This window comes from Lupinus angustifolius, chromosome LG19 (genome assembly GCF_001865875.1).
Source record: "Lupinus angustifolius cultivar Tanjil chromosome LG19, LupAngTanjil_v1.0, whole genome shotgun sequence".
NCBI classification, from domain to species: Eukaryota; Viridiplantae; Streptophyta; class Magnoliopsida; order Fabales; family Fabaceae; genus Lupinus; species Lupinus angustifolius.
The window spans coordinates 6,336,075-6,357,812 of record NC_032027.1 but is presented as its reverse complement, the minus strand read 5'-3'; the positions used below and the strand labels follow the sequence as shown (position 1 = coordinate 6,357,812).

The window sequence follows — 21,738 nt, the reverse complement described above, 5'->3', positions numbered from 1 at the left end:
TATTAATGAAAATAAAGTTGATTTCCACTTTTAATCGACAACAAATTACTTTTGTAGCCTCACTCAAATTGAATCATTTCGATTTCTCTACAAAAAAAATTATTTATGGAGATATACTTAATAATATTAACTAACCTTGCATACTAGATAAATCAACCTAGTAGAGGTTTTATGGATAAGGTTTTGGTAAGATTTGTAAAATGTCAATAGTAACTTTTATCTATTCAAACATGATCTGACATGGTGAGTATCTCTTAACCATAAGCAAAAATGTTCACTTATATTCTACAATCTTCATATATTGAAGTCTATTTGGGGCGGGCTTAACTATTTCTCCTTTCTTGATTTTCATATATCTAGTTGTAATGGATACTGGAATAGTAAATAGATTCTTCCATTTGGTACTAGGAAAAAAAACTTCATGTGTTTCCCATTTATCACTTATGCTTGATAAAATTTTGAGGAGAGTGTTCTCTGCGTATAGATTTGGATTATTCATTTATTGCTGAACAGAGCTGAACATTATGTTCCATTTAATTTGGGCCTATCTTCCAATATTTTTGTCCCGTCCCTTCACTTATAGGTTCTAGCATTTGATCACAAAGCCTGTTTTCTTGCTTTAGTTGAATTTAATTTCACAACAGCTAACCTGTTTGATTCAGATTAATTTTTGCACACAGAACTTTTCAGCTTTCTGCAACATAAACATTAGATTATAAGTTGATTTTAACTAGTTATTCAAATTGCGGATCATATCACATGATGCGGCCACAATATTGTGGTTGCGATAACCGTCGTAACTGCATCACACCATAATTGTGGTGTGATATTGAATCATAATAATACGATCTACATCACAATGACTTTATTCTTTCAAATTTTGCTTCTCAAGCAAATTGATCACCCTAAAACTACAAATTCTTTATAAAAAAAACCTGCTTATTTACAATTGGAAGTAAATAATATATAGTCTCAAATTAAAAGTTTGTATCTAGAGGAATAGATTTGAAATGATAGATATAACCCCATAAAATGTGTTACAATCATGTCATAATTCTAATTCGCCAGTCAATTTAAATATCTTGTAAGTAATAAGAATAGATATCTTACTTTACGTCTTGACCAATCACAATTTTGGACTCAAGATTGTGACACATTTATTAGGAAAACATATGTTCTAATGAAGGTGATTGAAGAAAAGTGGAGTCTAATTTGAGAAGACTTTGGTTTCTAACTGGTAGGCCTTGGTGAAGAATGCAGGCCAACATAGGTATGTAGCCATTATGCTACTAATAGTTGATGCACCTATAGTCATATTGATGACCACAATTTGTAGTTGAATTGCTTCCAAAGGGGAAGCCCCACCCATAATGAGACCAGTCATTGCCCCAGGAAGGGATATTAAACCTACTGTTTTGGTGTTGTCCACAACAGGAGAAAGTGCTATGATCAGAGCCCTTTTTACTTGCTCATGTGTTGCTTGTCTTGGTGTTGCACCAAGAGCCAATGCTGTCTCTACCTGCAATCACAGACCACTACTTTCATTCATCTATTAGACATCATATCATATGTACTCCCATGGAATACATTTTTTTTTTATACAGTTTTTCATTGTATTTTGTTTTGGATTATTGAAATTTATATTATAGAAAAGATAATAGTAGTTACCAAGTTCATTTGGGTTTGAATATCATCGTGGATCCTTTTCATGGTAACTCCAGTTACAGTCATTGAACTCCCAACCATCATGCCAGCAATAGGGATAATATATCTTGGTGTGAAAGGGAATACACTTAATAATACTAACAAGCACATTGTCACTGATGTTCCTGTTAGAATTGAAGCACCACCAACGTACTTTCCACGAGGCACTTCTTTCGCACGTTCACCCGCAGTATAACCAGCAATACTCACCTGCAACACATAATTCGGGCGTCAAAGGATGATTGAAAAAATTAATAGGAGATACAAACATATCACTTAAGTGAACAAAGTAATTGAGTTTTAACCCACATATTAATCTTAATGTTTGATTGTGATTTGAATTTTAGAATTATTTTACAAATATAGGTCTGAAATTTTATTTTTCCTTCAAACTCAACTCCTAAATGGGTCATAAAACATTAAGTTTGGTGTGATGCTTAATTTAGAAACTCTTTCTTAACTTCTTCCCTTATATAAAACTAGTGTGTAGACTGGCACTTCGTGCAGATCAAACCGCATTCATATAACAAATGCAATATAAATATAAAAAATGCAATATCAGCTTCATGTTATACTATTAAAAAAAATATATAAAAAATACAATATAAGTTTAGGGTTTAGATATAGATATAGATTTGGAACATGAGAAATATTACAAATGATAAATATGGAATATAAAAATTATGTTATGGTGATGATTATTATTTGTTTTGCCTTTATTAATAGTATAAGTATAGATAGGTCGATTATAGAAATTTATATAAACATGAAATTAGAAGTTATAAAAGTTACAATAAGGAAACATAAAATACTCTATAAGTAGCAATTTTATGTTTATTAATATTAGTATATATAAACATGAAATTAGAAGTTATAAAAGATAAAATAGTAAAATATAAAATACTTCATATGTAGATATTTTATTTTTTCTCTTTATATTAGTGTAGATATTCTAATGTAATCTTATAATTTTTTTTGGAATAACCACCATAATTAAATATTAGTGAAAGTAGTTGACAATTTATGTATAAATGTCAACTCAGATTTTCATTTAACTTAAAAAGCCAATCTTTAATTTTAATGCACCTTAACCAAAATACATTAATTTACCAAGTTACTAACCAAAAGTAACAAGAGAGCATTTGGAAGAACTTAAAAAAGTTTGTTGAACTTAAAAAACAACTTATTTTCATAAGCATATATGGTGAGAACTTTATAAAAAAAAAGCCTTTTAACTTATTTTCAACAAGTTTATCGTCTAAACATCTAAAGTTGTTTAGGAAAATACCTGGCTATCCACACTCACAAGGTTCAAAACTCTGAATTATTTGTCTGTTATTACGGGTCCAATTGTGAGTTGAATTTTAGAGGAAGAAAAAAAAAATTGAAGATTCGAAAGTCATGAAATACATTTGTGAGTGTTAGATGCCTCTCATTACTATGCCTTAAAAGAATTTTATGACAATTTTATGGCTCTCTTTAAGGGCATTTTATGTCACTTTTATGGCTTTGTTTCCAAGCATCCAATGCTTGGAATCCAAGATACCAAGACTTTGCTTGCCTATAAAAGGACACATATAGAGAGCTTCAAAATCATCTTCACAACACACAACATCTCTTTCATTTACACATATATTGTGAGTGCATTCTTGGTGAGAATTCTTGTTCCATTTGAGAGAGTATTTGTGAGAAAAAATATTGTCATTTGTCCTCATCATTATAAGAGGATTTCTTGTACTCTTCTTTTTTACATAGTGGAATTTTGCTCTTGATCGCCCATGGTTTTTTTCCTCTCACACTGAGGGGTTTTTCCACGTTAAATCTTGTGTGTTATTTTCTTTATCCTTTACTTGCTTCTCTTTTGTTCTCAATTGATTCAATCCTGTGCTTCCGCATTGTGCTCTAACCTTAACAAGTGGAATCAGAGCTCTTACTAAATTGAGAATTTCAAAATGTCTGCAAAATTTGACATTGAGAAGTTTGATGGCAAAATTAGCTTTTCTATTTGGCGAGTCCAAATGAGGGCCGTTCTTATCCAGAGCGGATTAAAGAAAGCTTTAGATGGGAAGTCAAAGAAACCAGTTTCCATGACCGATGATCAATGGGACGAGTTGGATGAAAAGGCGCTTTCAACAATTCAACTTTGTTTGTCGAAGGAGGTTCTTCGTGAGGTTGCCAATGAAGAAACCGCCGCGGCTTTGTGGCTGAAGTTAGAAACTTTATACATGACCAAGAGCCTCGCAAACAAGCTTCGTCTCAAAGAACGGTTATACACCATTCGTATGGTTGAAGGTACTCCTATTCAAACTCATCTTGATGAGTTTAATTCTATTATTATGGATATGCAAAATATTGATATTAATATTGAAGATGAAGACAAAGCTGTTTTGTTGGTTGTCTCTTTACCTTCTACCTATAAGCACTTCAAAGAAATCATGTTGTATGGAAATAATGATACCTTATCCTTTGAAGATGTTAAATCTAATTTATTGTCCAAAGAAAAATTTGATCTTGAAGTTAATTCTGTGGACAAGGGTGAGGGCTTAAGTGTTCGAGGTAGAACTCAAGAAAAAGGGAGTACCAATTATAAAAAGTTCAGATCCAAATCCAGAGGTCGCAAATCCAACAAAACTTGTCGCTATTGCAAGAAACCGGGGCATGACATTCCTGATTGTTTTATCTTAAAGAAAAAACAAGAAAAACAAGATAAGGGAAAATTTCAACAATCCTCTGAAGCTGCTAATATTGAAGCCAATTCTGACGGTGATATTCTTTTATCTGTTGTCTCTTATAATAATAGGAGTAAAACAGAATGGATTCTTGATTCTGGATGTACTTTTCATATGTGTCCTTATAAGGACTTATTCACCACTTTTGAACATGTTGACAGTGGTGTTGTTTTGATGGGCAATGATACCCAATGCAAAGTTGCAGGAATAGGTACTATTCAGATCAAGGCTCATGACGGTGTTGTCAGAACCTTGGCTAATGTCCGCTATATTCCAGATTTGAAGCGGAACTTAATTTCTCTTGGCACCCTAGAGTCTCTCGGGTGTAGGTATTCAGCTGAAGGTGGAGTTCTAAAGGTATTGAAAGGTGCTATGGTATTATTGAAAGCTAACCGGATTGGTAGTTTATATGTCTTGCAAGGTTCTGTTGTGACAGGTTCAACAGCTGTATCTTCTTCAATGCATGATAATGACATTACCAAATTATGGCACATGCGCCTGGGCCATATGAGTGAAAAAGGTATGCACCTTCTAAGCAAACAAGGTCATCTTGGTAAACATGGCATTGGTAAATTGGATTTTTGTAAACATTGTGTTTTTGGGAAACAGAAAAAGGTTAGTTTCTCCACTGCAACTCACCGTACCAAAGGTATTCTTGATTATATTCATTCTGACCTTTGGGGGCCTTCTAAATTTCCTTCTCATGGAGGATGTCGCTATATGATGACCATCATTGATGATTTTTCTCGCAAAGTTTGGGTTTATTTTCTGCAGCATAAAAATGAGACTTTCTCCACTTTCAAGAAGTGGAAAACTCTTGTTGAAACCCAGACAGGGAAGAAAGTGAAGAAGCTTAGAACAGACAATGGATTAGAGTTCTGCAATGGTGATTTTAATGAGTTCTGCACAAAAAATGGTATTGCTAGACACAAAACTATTCCAAGAAATCCTCAACAAAATGGTGTTGCAGAACGGATGAACAGGACTCTACTTGAGAGAGTTCGTTGTATGCTCTCAAATGCTGGGTTATGGCATCGGCGTGAATTTTGGGCTGAAGCAGCATCTACTGCTTGTTACCTGGTTAATCGTTCTCCACATTCAGCACTTGATTTCAAAATCCCAGAAGAAATTTGGTCAGGTAATCCTGTTGATTATTCTAACTTAAGAATCTTTGGATGTCCTGCTTATGCACATGTTAATGATGGTAAATTAGCTCCAAGAGCTGTTGAGTGCATATTTCTTGGTTATGCATCTGAGTCTAAAGGATATCGCTTATGGTATTCTGATGCAAAGTCACGGAAATTAATTCTTAGCAGAGATGTGACTTTTAATGAGGATGCATTTTTATCTTCTGGAAAACAATCTATTGTGTCTTCTTCTACTAGTACAGGTAATCTACAGGGTACTAGCGAGAAGGTGGAGTTGATAGTGAAACCTACAGTTCCTAATGTTGATGTTCCATCTTCCTCTACAAATCAATCTAGCATTGATGATCATTATGTTGATTGTGATGACAGTACAACTTCTCCTATTCATCAGCAAGAAGATGATTATTGTATTGCTCGAGACAGAACCAGAAGACTAATTAAAAGGCCAGCTAGATACACTGATGGTGATAATTTAATTGCTTATGCATTGTCAGTTGCACAAGAGGTAAATGATGATGTTGAACCTGCCAGCTATACAGAAGCTGTTTCTTGTGTTGATTCGTCACAGTGGCTAGTGGCTATGAATGAAGAGATTGAAAGTCTTCATAAGAATGGTACTTGGGCTTTGACAGAGCTTCCCGAAGGCAAACGACCATTACGATGTAAATGGATCTATAAGAAGAAAGACGGTATTCCCGGGGTTGAAGATCCAAGATGCAAAGCACGACTAGTTGTTAAAGGTTTTAATCAAAAGGAAGGTATTGACTTTAATGAGATATTCTCACCTGTTGTTCGTCATACTTCTATACGTGTTTTGCTTGCTTTTGTTGCTTTATTTGATTTGGAGTTGGAGCAACTTGATGTAAAGACAGCTTTTCTACATGGAGAGCTGGAAGAAGAAATTTACATGGAACAACCTGAAGGATTTATTGTTCCTGATAAGGAGCATCTTGTCTGTCGATTGAAGAAATCATTATATGGCCTTAAGCAAGCTCCCAGACAATGGTACATGAGGTTTGATTCTTTTATGATTGGGCAAGGTTATTGCAGGAGTCAATTTGATGACTGTATTTATTTCCAGAAATTTCCAAATGAATCATTCATATACTTGTTACTGTATGTTGATGATATGCTAATTGCTTCACGTGACAAGTCTTTGATCCGGAAATTGAAAATTCAACTCAATAATGAGTTTGAGATGAAAGAATTAGGTGCAGCCAAGAAAATTCTTGGTATGGAGATTCACAGGGATCGTCAAGCTGGTAAATTGTTTTTATCCCAAGAGAAATATATTGAAAGAGTGCTTGAAAGGTTTAATATGAATAATTGTAAACCTGTTTCTACTCCACTTGCTGCACATTTCAAGTTATCTTTAGATCTTTGCCCACATACAGAGGAAGAGATGGAGCGTATGTCACATATTCCTTATGCTAGTGCAGTTGGTAGTCTTATGTATGCTATGGTGTGCACTAGACCTGATTTAGCATATGCTGTTAGCATGGTAAGTCGATATATGCATAATCCTGGAAAGGATCATTGGAGTGCTGTAAAATGGATTTTTCGGTATCTAAAAGGTACTTCTGGTATTGGCTTGGTATTTGACAGAAACAAGGCTACAACTGATGACGTTGTAGGTTATGTTGATTCGGATTATGGTGGTGATATTGACAGAAGGAGGTCTCTTTCTGGTTACATCTTTACTCTCTGTAATAGTGCTATTAGCTGGAAAGCTACTCTTCAGTCCATTGCTGCATTGTCTACGACTGAAGCAGAATATATTTCAGCAACGGAGGGTGTGAAGGAGGCTATTTGGCTCCGAGGTTTGGTAAATGAACTTGGTCTAATACAGGGTGTTCTTACAGTGTTTTGTGATAGTCAAAGTGCTATTCATTTGACCAGGAATAATCGTTATCATGACAAGACCAAACACATTGATATAAAACGTCACTTTATCCGAGATATTGTTGCTATTGGTGAAATTATGGTGGAAAAGATTCACACATCAGAGAATCCAGCAGATATACTTACCAAGCCACTTCCGAATACCAAGTTCCAACTTTGCTTGGACTTGGTTGGTCTCTACAGCACTTGAGTGCCCTTCGGGGCATTATTTGGCGATGAGCAACTTATCAAATTCGAGCCAAGGTGGAGATTGTTAGATGCCTCTCATTACTATGCCTTAAAAGAATTTTATGACAATTTTATGGCTCTCTTTAAGGGCATTTTATGTCACTTTTATGGCTTTGTTTCCAAGCATCCAATGCTTGGAATCCAAGATACCAAGACTTTGCTTGCCTATAAAAGGACACATATAGAGAGCTTCAAAATCATCTTCACAACACACAACATCTCTTTCATTTACACATATATTGTGAGTGCATTCTTGGTGAGAATTCTTGTTCCATTTGAGAGAGTATTTGTGAGAAAAAATATTGTCATTTGTCCTCATCATTATAAGAGGATTTCTTGTACTCTTCTTTTTTACATAGTGGAATTTTGCTCTTGATCGCCCGTGGTTTTTTTCCTCTCACACTGAGGGGTTTTTCCACGTTAAATCTTGTGTGTTATTTTCTTTATCCTTTACTTGCTTCTCTTTTGTTCTCAATTGATTCAATCCTGTGCTTCCGCATTGTGCTCTAACCTTAACAGTGAGATAATCCAAAAATATTTTTTCTTTAATTCTCCTCTGAACTCACAAACAGTTGAATATCTAAACAAAATTAATGAAAGAGGTAAGAAAGATTAAAGAAGAGAAATTACCATGAAAAGATAAGCCAGAAGGATCCATAGAGCATTATCCTGATTAAATATGAACTGCAACACAAAGCCAATAATAGAGAGCTGAATAAATGCCCTAACAATTGCAACAACAATTTCCACCTCCATACCAAGCTTCTGTGAGAAGGACAAGGACACAGCCAGAAACACCACCGCGGTGGATGCAACTGGATTCACCATGCCCTTCATAAACTCGACCAACCATGTCAAATCCATATCCTGTAATGGAAACTGATGCTGAACAAGAGTGTGGTTATGGGGTATCATGGTTTTTGAAAATAAAAAAGTCAATGGTAATAATGAACTAATGATGATAACTAGATTTGCTTTAATGTTAAAAAAAGGTAGATTTAGTCAAAGTTCAGAAACCACCTTCCCCAGAATGTGAATCATCTCGTGCAGTAACTATTCAGCATATTTGCCACCAGATGGGATGATCGACAGAGAGGCATGGTATCTCTCACTCTTCCGTGGATAAAGTAATCTCTAAACAAATATCGCTCTCAAAGGAATTGAACATTTAATGTTTTGGTCTTTATACTCCTCTAACAAACACCTTGTATAGATATCATTTTATTTATAATAAAATAATATTTATGTCATTAAATAGAAAAAAATAAGTACTTGCCTACAAGATTTGTAACTATGAATAATGGTTGATAGATTGGCCATCCAAAAAAAGGTATGCTATATTAATGATTGAAGTGTTGAATTAAATAAAAAGTATACCTACAAAATTTATGACGTGACGAATACAAAATTAGTTTTTTTGGTTTTTTATAAGCATCCTTGTACCGAAGGTAATCATGTTTGAGTCGGGAACATCCACAGGTACGTGGGGCTAACTCTTCCATCAGACATTTTTTCATACACAAGACTCGAACCAAAATCTTGCTTAAAGTGAATCAAACATGTACCACTTGAACCAACGTCTGTTGGTGAATACAAAATTAGTTTACCAACACTATTTATTAGCTCTATTGGAAATAATCTAAATATATTCACTCTCATGATCTCTGTATATGAAGAGGATCACTCAGTCTTCGCTGGACAGCATGCAATTCTTACACAATTTGTTATATTAAATGATTATGCAATTTGATTAATCATAAAAAACTAACAACACACCATATGAAACTGAATGAATTGATATTTTATATTGGGACACTGACAGGACATACGTAAGACCGAGGATATTTTAAAAAGAAAATGAAGTAGAAAAGAAGTTTTATGTTAATCATAGCTTTAAATTTGTAATTTTCATCATGATATGTAAAAAATATTTGATAGATATATGAAAATTTAATTGTAATAGACAAGTGAGATGGAAAAAAATCATTCAGAACATAAAATGATTATATTGAAACCACATCTTCTGTTCCCAAAAATAACTAAGGGTGGATAGATGAATCGATAAATTGTGAGTAGTTACAAAAACAAAGTCGCAATGTCCTCAATAAGTTTCATTGAGAGTGATTTGCAACTTTACCCGTTGCCAAGCATGTTCCATTCATAATTTGATAAAGTGTATTGTGATCTTATTCCCCAAATAATCCAATGATGAATATACCATTATCTACTCATTTGATCTCTTAAGGGATCAGCATTTATAACATTTACATAGAAAGCAAATCTTGTTGAAACCATTATAGTAATGCAATTCACAAGTACAAAACAAATATCAATCAATAGGTGCAAACTTCATAGTCAATGTTGAGAAAAGAAAAAGAAAAAAGTAACATCCATCAAAAGTAGTAATACTACAACAAACTTTAGAGTTTCCCTAGGGACCAATTCCCTGACTATACTACAAAACAACAACAATCTCCATTGCTACAACATTTCTTTTATTTGTATCAGCACCAATTTCCCGGTACTGGTATTACATGTTTGTAACTGATATCTACAAATCACTAAATTTTCAACTAAAGCCTCTCTATATATATGGAAGTACGGTTTACTTTCCTTTTGTTGTCTTTTTTTATTTGGGAATTTGTGAATGTGCTACCTTCTTCCCTGATTTACGAGCGGATTTCTTATTTTCCCGAATAACCCTCTTTGCCAATTTCTTAAGTGGAACCTTAGTTTCCGAAGGAACAAGCAGCTCTTCTAGCTCCTGCCAATCAAGATCTTCAGAGTCACCATCTTCATAGAGAACCCTGTACCAGTTGTCAAACTTTGTTACATCACCTGCATAATATCTTCCCTTAAACCACTTTCGAACTTTCCTCCCTATCATCCATTTACCCAAACCTGAAGGCACCTGCATTTCAGCAGCGCATGAAGCATCACCAGAAGGAAGAGTTCTGTTGCTGGGAATCATGTCCAGTGCCTTATTAATTACAATAGCAGATTCGGCGCTGGAAGCACCACCGGGAGGAATGGTGCCATCGTTGCCAATTATGTCAGGCAACCCATCAATTACAACATCAGTGTCGGTTCTCACAGCATCACTAGGAGGAATAGTGCTGTTGCTGGCAATTATGTCAGGCACCCCCTCAATTACAACAGCAGGCTCTCCATCAGCACTTGACGCTGCAGCATTTGATTCCTGCTGAATTCCTTTCTCTTCCATTTCAAAATCTTTATGAGAAACCTACAGCAATACAGAAAACAATTAATTAAATATGAAATCATAATCTTATGTCTACACTCTACATTCTACAGCTCTAAGAAGATTGTAGCTCAGATCATGATTTATATGTTATAACACTAGGAAACAATATCAATCACAGAAACTCCCTAGAGACAGTTCAAGTGGTTAGTGTGGGATTTAGTAGAGTATCGGGGATCAATCCCCATAATTGCTTTCTTCCCTTTCACCCCCAGTTTCCCGTTGGCCCCCCTTAGCTTCAATAGGACCCACCCCAGTGTAGGCCCTCCCTAAGGACCAAAATAAAATTAATCAAAGGACTGAACAGACCATATAGTACATTAGAACACAAAGTTGATCAAAGAACGTCCCCTACAGGTAGCTCAAGAGGTTAGAGTGGAAAGACATTTAGTGTACAGAATCAGGGTTCGATCCTTGGAATTACTATCGCCCCACTTTTCCAATCCTTCTCCCCTCCCGCTTCCACTTGACCCCCTATTGGTTCCATAGGGCCCACACCCCAATTGTAGGTCCTCCCTAAGGACCAAAATAAAATTAATCGAAGGACTGGAACACAAAGTTAATCAAAGAACACGTCTCCTACAGGTAGCTCAAGAGGTTAGAGTGGAAAGATATTTAGTACAGAATCAGGGTTGGATCCTCGGAATTGCTATCGCCCCACTTTTCTAATCCTTCTCCCCTCCCGCTTCCACTTGACCCCCTATTGGTTCCATAGGGCCCACACCCCAGTTGTAGGCCCTCCCTAAGGACCAAAATAAAATTAATCAAAGGACTGGGCAGACCACATAGTACATTAGAACACAAAGTTAATCAAAGAACATCCCCTACAGGTAGCTCAAGAGGTTAAGTGGAAAGACATTTAGTATAGAATCAGGGTTCGATCCTCAGAATTGCTATCGCCCCACTTCTCTAATCAGTTTCCCCTCCTGCTTCCCCATGGGGCCCCATTAGGTTCGACACAACAAACTTCAGCGGTAGGCCCTCCCTAGGAAATAGGGAACATGCAATGAATTGAACGGACCATATAATACATTACAAAACAAAATTAATCAAAGAACATCCCGAGAGATATCTCGGGTAGTTAGAGATGAAAGGTATGAATTAAAGTATTCAGTATGATCAACAGAATTGCGCTCTCCTCTCCTCAACTCCCCCAAGCCAAAATAAATTACTTAAAGAACAGAACAAATCTTATAAGAAGTTTGCCTTCCTGCAAAATATCCATGAGATGATCCTAACATCTTTGCTTACAACTTAGCATATTCTTCATTAAAAAAAGTTTAACTTGAATGGTTCAACTAATAAGAACAAAACTTACATTAAAAAAACTGTCTCAAATTATTTAAATCCACCAAATCATCATTTTGTTTTCAAATCACAATAAGAGCCTGCAACCTTCTTAGATCAGGTTTATATTATATAGTTATAATATACATAATTATATAATGTTAACAGAACCACTCAAAATGCAATTAGATTGAGTAATTAATAGATATACAAAAAGCGAAGAGTCAGTAACTAACTGGTTTCACAATTCGATTCTAAAAATTGAAGAACGTGATGAAAGTCCAAATTATTATAGCACTAAGAGTACAATTTAACCACATATTTACGCCCATTTTCTATTGATCTTGCAATAACTGTGATATGAAGTTAACTCAAACTTTGAGTGATTGATGAATCAAATGAAAATAACGTAATTTAGCGAGAAAATGTTGCTAATTTTAAAATATCGCGAGATTTTGAAACGAACCTGCGAAGAAATTGAGATACTCTGGTGTGTAGAAGCCCTAACTGATATTGACGGAGGAAGAAGACGAGAGCGATTATACACAATTTAACGGATCCTTCTCGGGTTAAACGCTGCGTTTTACTTATGAGGAATTGTATTTTGTTAAACGCTGCGTTTCATTCGGTGGCCTTTTTTTTGTTGCAATAATAAAAGAGATTAATTCATTAGTTCTTACCTAAAAAAGTGAAAAATACTATTAATAATACAAAAAAGACTATAACAAATGTTCATGCCCTCTACAATGATAGGAAGAGTTATATAGACTACAATATATCATCTATTATTTATATTTAATCATCATTATCTCTTTGAAAAATAATATAAATAAATGATGAATAATACATTCATTATGTATAAATCTTTATATTAATAATTCAAATTAACTCAAATATTATGAGTGGAGCATAGGTTTTTACTGACTATCTTAAATACAAATGTAGTACTCTAGACGAATAATAAAAAGGTGGATGCTTTAACTTAAGGTAACAATTAGATGGATTTGGAAGAATATGAATTTTTATCATAATTGATAGATAAAAAATCATTCATTAATTTATATAAATTCATAAGTCATATTTCTAAATTATTCATTCCATCAATTTATCCATATATCCATTTAAATGGATTGGATGAATAAATATTCAATCCATTTTTTTAAATTTAAACTAAAGCAGTTTTTGAAGGAAAAATCATTTTAAATATTATTATTTAATAAAACATTTTTAAAAACTATTTTTTCTTAAAACACTTTTAAAAAAATCTCAGTATTTAAGTTTACTTGTAAAAGCTCTAAAAGACAATAGTGTAGCTGATGTGAGAAATATTGTATTGTGTAATCATGCATTTTTTCTTGTGTTTAATCATGGCATAAAAATGTTATAATTATCCTTGTTGAAACTTGTTGAAAGAATGTTTGGATAAAAATGATAATATTGTTGCATGAATCATTTTTTTAGATAAAGAGTAGTTTATATCATTGGTATTAAAATTGGTTCATGTCGGCCGGTTCAATCGATGAACTATACCGCTACGATATAATATTTATATCGACCATGCAATTATATGGATAAAAATCGGTCGTACGAGTTGGTTTTCAGTTGAACTGTACTGGTCATACCGGTTGGTTTCATTTAAAATAATTTTTTACCAAAATATTGATATGAATGATCAAACACACAACTACTACATTTTTATATATCTAAAACATGGTCTACAATATACATTTTTAACAAGTGGTATAAATAAAAATAGTTATTGTCTTCTTTATTCATTTTTTCAACATTAATATTAGTATAAAATATATGTATATCTAACTTCATCGGTATGCGGTTTGATTAGTTGACTATTGGTTGAACAATCGTACCACTATATCAGTACTATGACTGATTTAATGACCGGTACAGTATTAATAACATTGATTTATGTTTTGTACGTTGGGTTTGCATATCAAAGTTAGGTCTGCATGTTACTTTATGAGGAAAAAAAATTTGTTTTTATTTTTTTAATATGCAAACCCAACGTACCATTATATCTATTTAAATTCATTTACTCTAAATGATAGATTTAGATGGATTGTGGATAATTTTGTCACTTCTATCTTCAAGTTCTTTCTTGCATCTACTTAGAGCACCCATAATAGTACCAAAAAATTGTTCTTAGCAAAATAAGTATGTTCTTTGTCCAAGTTCACCACGACAAAGTTGTTCTTGTTCTTATTTCGCAACGGTAAGCTAAATAAGCACTATTCTTAAAGTTGTGAGTGGACATTAAAAAAATAGAAAAAATTGTTACAAAAGAGAAATATAAATGTAAGGTAGGTTTGTGGGGTTCATTTAAGAATGTAACTAGATTTGCACCATTAAATATGATTTTGACTTGAGTTGCTTAAGTTATTGGAAAATGTAAACAAATATAAAATAATCACTGAGACTCATTTAAGAACGAAAAATATGTTGCACCATTGTGGATGCTCTTAAATATCTATTTATTCTGGCATTAATTGATGAATAAATATAAGAGGAAAAAATGCACCACGTAAAAAAAATTACATTATCACTACAACATTCACTATTAATATAAGTAATACAATAAATAATATGTTGACGGTTTACAAATATTTATATAGGTAATACATAAATATTTTACTCTAAATAGATAACACATATTTACTATATAACAAAATAAACTCTCACCGCATCATCAATTGCCACATGACATTTCTTCATTCACGCCACCTATCAATTGTCACATGTCATCTCCTCATTCATTCCCCCTAATGGTTCCATGGTAATCATATGTACCTTCCCAATTGTATTTGTCTTTGTTTGACAATTATTGCATTTAATAAATAATTATTGCATTTTTTATGACTACATCTCAAATTGCATTTGAATTGTTATTGATGTCTATGACTCCCTCTTTCTCTTCCAACATTCTTTTTCTCTCAACAATCTTCTTTTTCTCCAATTTCATTTCATTATGCCTCTTCATTATCATCTTTTTTTTTCTCTCTTTCAATCATCCTCTTTAAATTGTATTTTTTTTATCTATTTTGTAAATCTGATCTTTAATACATTTTTCATTGATTTTTTGGTTTATTGTGTAGATCTGTTCTTATTTTATCATTGATTTTTTGTATACTTTTTTATTGATTTCCTTATTTTATAGACATGTTCTCACTAATTTCATTATTTTGTAGATATATTCTTCCAGTAATTTTATCCTTTAGCGTCTGATAAGCAAATGTATCTTCCTCAAGGAAGATCAAACCTTCAAAACCTATGGTATGTACTCAATCTCCATTATATTGTACATTCACTTACAATATTACATTTATTTGTCTATTTATTATTGTTAATAATATATTTATCTCTTCACATGATCTCATTGTTATCATTTTCTCTCTTTATTTATAGTTTGGTTCTCTCTAGAAACATTTCTGCAAGTTAATTTTCTATATCTACCTCTCTTATCTTATTTATATACTTTTTTATTCAAAAAATCATTATTTTAATTTTTTGTTTTGCATGTTTCAGAAATACCTAAAGTGTATCATCATCTAAAATAAGGTAAAGACCATGGTTAGTTATTGATACCTTCATTTTTGGCTTCATCATTAGTTATTCACTCACTTATGAGTTTTGTATTTTATTTTCTCTATTCAATGATTTTTAATATATATGTTGTTTAATACACTCATTTTGGCTCAATATTTGTGCTCTTGGAAATTTTACTTAAACCTCATTATCTTATTTAATTATTTGCTTAGAAATTTGTATTGTTTGGATTGTCAACAACACAATATAATGTATTTGTTCTTTGTTTTTCGAATTTTAGCATTCATATATATGAAGAAGAATAATATTATCATTTTTATTTGATTTATAATTTTTTAATTTATTTATGATTTCCAAATTTTAAGCAATCCTCATCATGAGCATAAATTTACAGAATTATAAGTAATAAATTTTGATTCTGATAATCAATTAATTTTATTTATATTTTGTTTAAATTATTTATGATTTCTAAATTTTAGGCAATGCTAATTATGTAGATAAATTTGTAGAATTATAACTAATAAATTTGTGCAATAATAAATAATTCCATTTATATTTTATTTTGTTTCAACATCATAAATAATATAACATATGATTCAAAACTCAAGAAGAAATAGAATAGTTTGTGTTAGGTGTCAGTGGTCTAGGCACACCTAGAAGGGGGTTGAATAGGTGTAGCGGTTATCAATTACCGCTTTTCGCACCAAAACCCAGTTCTAGAAACAGCCCAGTTAATCGATTACCACTGGTTTGATGATATGATCAATGTTGTGTATTTGACATTCAAAGTGCACTGCTCCCCCTTTCATTGGTCTTCCCTTTATCTTCTCCCCCTTTATTACTTAGAGAAGTACTCTTGGTAGGTAGCATAATACGAAAGCTCATTTAACGACCTTTCTCGGTAACTTTTATTCTTAATAACCTTGATCACTCACCAACCTTGTGCCTAAAACATCTTTTGTTGATTTATCCTTTGATGTTCAAATGTCCTTTGGCACACTTGCAAACACAACTTACTTGTCTCTTTCGGGTACCCAAGTTATTTTGGGTCCCTTCTTGTTAGTAACTAAGGGATCTTGCCCCTTCTTTACCCAAACATATTTGCCACTTGGCACACCAAAGTTTCTAATAAAGCATGTAGTGCATGTATGACCATGTGTACCACAATAGAAACAAGTAGGCATGTTATTATTTGACTTCATATGCATATGAACTACTGGATTTCTACATGGTCTTTTCTTAGGTTCAGGTTTATATCCAATTCTAGATCGGTTACCAACGTTTCTTGTATTAGCAAGCAATGTGTTAAGGTTTTCTTGACTATATGTTAGCTTTGAAAATTTTTGTTTCAAAATAGAATTTTCAGCATTTAAACTCTCACAAGTATCACATATAGAGGGTTGACATAATTTAGAAGTAGAGCAATCACATGAATTACAAGAAAAAATTAGATCTAAAGTTTCATTTTCAAATTTTAGCTCATCTAATTCTTTTTGTAGTTGTATTATTTTCTGATCATTTAGCAAAATTATCATTTTTCTATCGGCACTAATTTTTGCTAATTTCTTAAGCTCTTCATGCATCTCGACATGAACATCATATAAAACATCATACGAGGGAGAATCATCAGAAGAAGATGATGTGTCAGAATATATGTCATTAGTAGTATCATTTGTACTACCTGATCCGCAAGCCTAATCTGTTATGGTCATTAGGCACAGCTTGGCGGTCTCCTCTTCATCCGAGGTGCTTGATGTCATTTCTTCCTCCGGTACATCCCAAACAATGTATGCCTTTTTTGATTTGAAGTCCGGGGAGTGCTCTTTTCTGAATCAACTTTCTTCAAGTAAGTGGGACACTAGAATTTCATGTGACCCGGCTTACCACATTCATGACAAGTGAAGCGCTCCTTATTCTTGCCTTTCTTAGTTGATTCTTGCGCCTCTTTCTTTTGAAATCGCTTGAAACCTCCTTTCTTCTTTAGAAATTTCCCAAACTTTCGCACGAGAAGGTTTAACCTTTCTTCATCAATGTTTGAGTCAGAGTCGTCAATGTCTATCTTTTCAATGGGTTGTGATTTTGTAGCTTTAAGAGATATTCCTTTCTTTTTCCAATTAGACTCCTCATGCATAGTCAGACGTCCAAGCTCCATCTCATGCTCTTGAAGTTTTCTGAACAGTGTTGCCAAAGGCATGGAATCTAGATCCTTGGACTCTATGATTGTCGTCACTTTAGGTTGCCATCTCTTGTCAAGACATCGTAAAACTTTATTAGTAAGTTCTCCTCTGGTAAACATTTTATCTAGAACAATAAGATGATTAATAATATGAGTGAATCGTTTTTGCATGTCGCCAATTGATTCACTCGGTAACATACGAAATAATTCGTATTCATGTGTCAGCGCATTCAGTCTGGTGCGCTTGACCTCACTAGTGCCCTCGCGAGTCCTTGTAAGTACTTTGACATTGAGATACCCGAAAGAATTCGTCGTATGATAGTCCGAGGTAATTATATTTTTGGCACGAATGTTATACTGAACCTTCTTGCGCTCCTCATCGGTCCATAAGTTTTTGGGCTTTTCTTTCGGTTCGCCATCCACTAAGTGAAATGGAACGAATGGTCCACTGATCACGGATTCCCAAATGTCCGAATCAATGGCCTATATAAAAATCCTCATTCGGACTTTCTAGTTGGCGTATCCCTTACTTAATACGGGAGGGCGGTTAATAGATGTGCCATCACCGCCAAAGGGGTTGGTGGAACCCATTTGTTTTCCCTTAAGGATCACGTGTATGTGATTGAGCTAGCACGTCGTACTAGCTCTGGTACCACTTGTTAGGTATCAGTGGTCTAGGCACACCTAGAAGGGGGGTTGAATAGGTGTAGCGGTTATCAATCACCGCTTCTCGCACCAAAACCCAATTCTGGAAACAACCGAGTTAATCGATTAACCAGTGGGCTTAATTGATTAACACACACACAGAACAGAACGATCAGAGCAGAAAATTGCACAGTTATTTATAACCAGATAAAGCAGATATTTTTAGGCAATATTAACAAGTATATGGCATTGTACAATTATGCAAAATATCAGCTTCTAACTCGCATAAAAACAACAAGAAATGTAAAGAAGATTTAAGAGAGAACAATGTGCAAAGATGGATTTTTATCCTGCTTCATTTGTGATCCACTGCAAACTACATCTAGGCCTCCCCTTCTGATCTTGGGAGATTTTCTTCTTCACTATATTGAATACAAGTATAATCACATACAGCAATTCAATTTACAAGACATATGACGCTTCTTTCTTGAAATCTAGAACACCTAATCCTTGGTTTGAGTCTACCTATCGCTTGAGAAAACCTTTCTCGCGAACCAGCCCCAACCAAGATTCTTGTTCTCAAATCAAGACATCCTAGTCTTGGTGAAGAATCACTCTATCTCTATGGTCATAAGACACTAAGAGATCAATCCAACACACACAAAAACAAATTACAAAAGCAAGATATTATAAGCACAATAATGCTTGAAATATACTAATGAAAGACCTTAAGACTAACTCACTCACAATTCACTCAAACCATCATATACATGTGATTTAATCAAAAAATAGTAATCACAAGATATCTTTCTAAGAATCTTTATCAATAATGCATGAACATGTGAGCAAGATAAGGATGAGATTAAACATATGAAAAACAATATGCAAATAACAAAGAATCAAATTCAATATGGCATGTTAATCTCTTTTCCTCACACATGCAATTCTCTCTGCAAAACAGAATGTAAAACACGAAATATGCTCTCTAAATCAGTCCTATACAATAGAATGCAATACTACACTTCTCTGGAAATTGCCTAAACTTATACAAAACAGTTTTGACAGTTCAAAACATTACAAGCAGTTAAGCAGTTAAAACAGAAAACAGTTGTAACATAAAACATACATGTTAATTGATTAAGGTACCACATTAGTCGATTGACCAGTGCAACATGATTGAAACAGAAACCAGTTAAAACAGAAAAACTGATATAACAGAAAAACAGTTGAGTTAATCGATTAAGTCACCACGTTAATCGATTAACCAACATATTAAAACACGTGGTTCAAAAGGTAAACTACTCATATGTTATGCTTAACTTCTATACATGTTTTAGCAATTATATTATGCCTAATATGCACATATAACATATATGATTAATGTATGAACATACAATTAACTAGATGATATGTCTCATGAATGTGATATGACAATTATAATGGCTTGAGAGACTTGCACCTAAGTTCACCTCACTTATACTCAGTTACTAAGGCACATATCCTAGACTACTTAGAATAATGACTCTATTTATATATCCTAGTCTAGATATGACCAATGAGCTCTAGACATGTTGATTATTGAGTCATCTTCAAGCTTTAATAAAACATTGTTTTCATTAAAACATAGACAAAGCATTGCTAGTGCGATCCTTGACACTTTGCACTTTCAGTTTGAATTTTTTGTATAAGTTACAGAAATAAAATATAAATTTGCGAATTAGTTATAAAGCAGAAAGAATCAACTACCAACATAAATCAAAACATATAAGAAAGAACAATTATTATAAATTATAATGTAATACAACGTAAATCATTCGTTATAAACATGCACTAATTATGATTTAGTTTCTATTTTAAAATTATGTATTAAAGTTGTTATGAAATTTTGAAAATATTTTAAATACATTAAATGGAATATGTTGTAATTACACATTTAAATAGATCTTAAAAAATTATCAATTAATATTATTTAATCATTTTTAAAACATAAATAGTAGAAAATCAATCTTATTACTAATAGAAAGAATAAACTATGATATTATAATTAATATGGAAATCTATTGAAATTTTTCTTCACATAAAAATGATAGACAATGGATTTATTTCAATACAAATAACAATTTATAATACTAATTAGAAAAAATGTAGATAGTTCCCTTACGTTCCTAGAATTAAGGAATTTGAGGCATTGATAACGAAATAAGGATTTTGGAGCAATAATAACGATGTTTGAGAGTCGTAAGATGATATAGTAGTTAAGGTGAAAGATTTTAAGGAATGAGATGAATGAAGTTGTGGGTTCGGACCTCACCCATAGCAAACTTAAAACAATAAAAAATAAGTTACAATGTGGTCTGATTGTTAGGGATGGAGTGAAGGAGATTTAAGGTTGGATTATCACCTACAATGAATACTAACATACTAATTATTATTAATTAAAATAATGTATTATCATATTACAATTAATAATGAAATCTTTTGTTATTATGTCTGACATAAAAATGATAGACATTGAATTTATTTCTTAAAAATAACAATTTTAATACTAATTATTTAAATAGATTTTAAAACATTCTCATTTAATTAATTTTAGAAACTTTAATATGAGAAATCCAATCTTATTATTAATAGAGTGAACTATGATATTAGAATTAATAAAAAGACCTCTCGATATTTAATTTATTTCATAAAAATAATTATTTTTAATATTAATTAGAAGAAAATTTGATAATTCTTAAATGTTTCCTTTCCTATAATTAGGAATTGGAGCACTAATTATAAAGTAAGGATCCACTTATTCCAAGAGCAGTGGCGGATCTTGATCCTAAGTTTAGAGGGGGCAACAACATTTAATTACAATTTATAATTAAAATTAATTTGCAAAAATAATATAAAAATAAAAAAATATTTGTTTTAAAGTTTGAAAATAACAAATTAATATTAAATAACGTTAATTAACAACTAAATATGTTAAAGAAAAATGTATATTTAAAATGTTATTTTCGTTCTTTTAAAGACTACTTATATTCATCATCATTGAATTAGAGGTAAAAGATCATGTTATTTTCTCTTCAATATAAATCATTATGTTGTCGG

At 32.8% G+C, this 21,738-nt stretch overlaps 3 protein-coding genes across 3 annotated transcripts in view; 1 reads left to right on the top strand and 2 right to left on the bottom strand.

Moving 5' to 3' along the window:
• Window positions 1,170–8,695, bottom strand: LOC109333944 (protein ALUMINUM SENSITIVE 3-like; the record flags this gene model as incomplete). The annotated part of the gene is made up of 3 exons (XM_019569524.1): window positions 1,170–1,519; window positions 1,669–1,914; window positions 8,342–8,695. Coding segments are annotated over 3 exons (912 nt in total), but the record flags the coding sequence as incomplete, so codon positions are not given.
• Window positions 10,018–12,904, bottom strand: LOC109333670. The gene is made up of 2 exons (XM_019569204.1): window positions 12,727–12,904; window positions 10,018–10,955 (listed from the first exon to the last, which is right to left on the bottom strand). The coding sequence occupies exon 2, from the start codon at window positions 10,932–10,934 to the stop codon at window positions 10,341–10,343; it is 594 nt and encodes a 197-aa protein (XP_019424749.1). The 5' UTR covers window positions 10,935–10,955; window positions 12,727–12,904; the 3' UTR covers window positions 10,018–10,340.
• The window catches only part of LOC109333943, an 8,772-nt gene continuing 5,247 nt past the window's right edge, over window positions 18,214–21,738 (top strand). Inside the window, exon 1 of the mRNA XM_019569523.1 lies at window positions 18,214–18,325. Within this exon, the coding sequence (XP_019425068.1) occupies window positions 18,214–18,325 (112 nt within the window). The remainder of the gene's footprint in view (window positions 18,326–21,738) is intronic.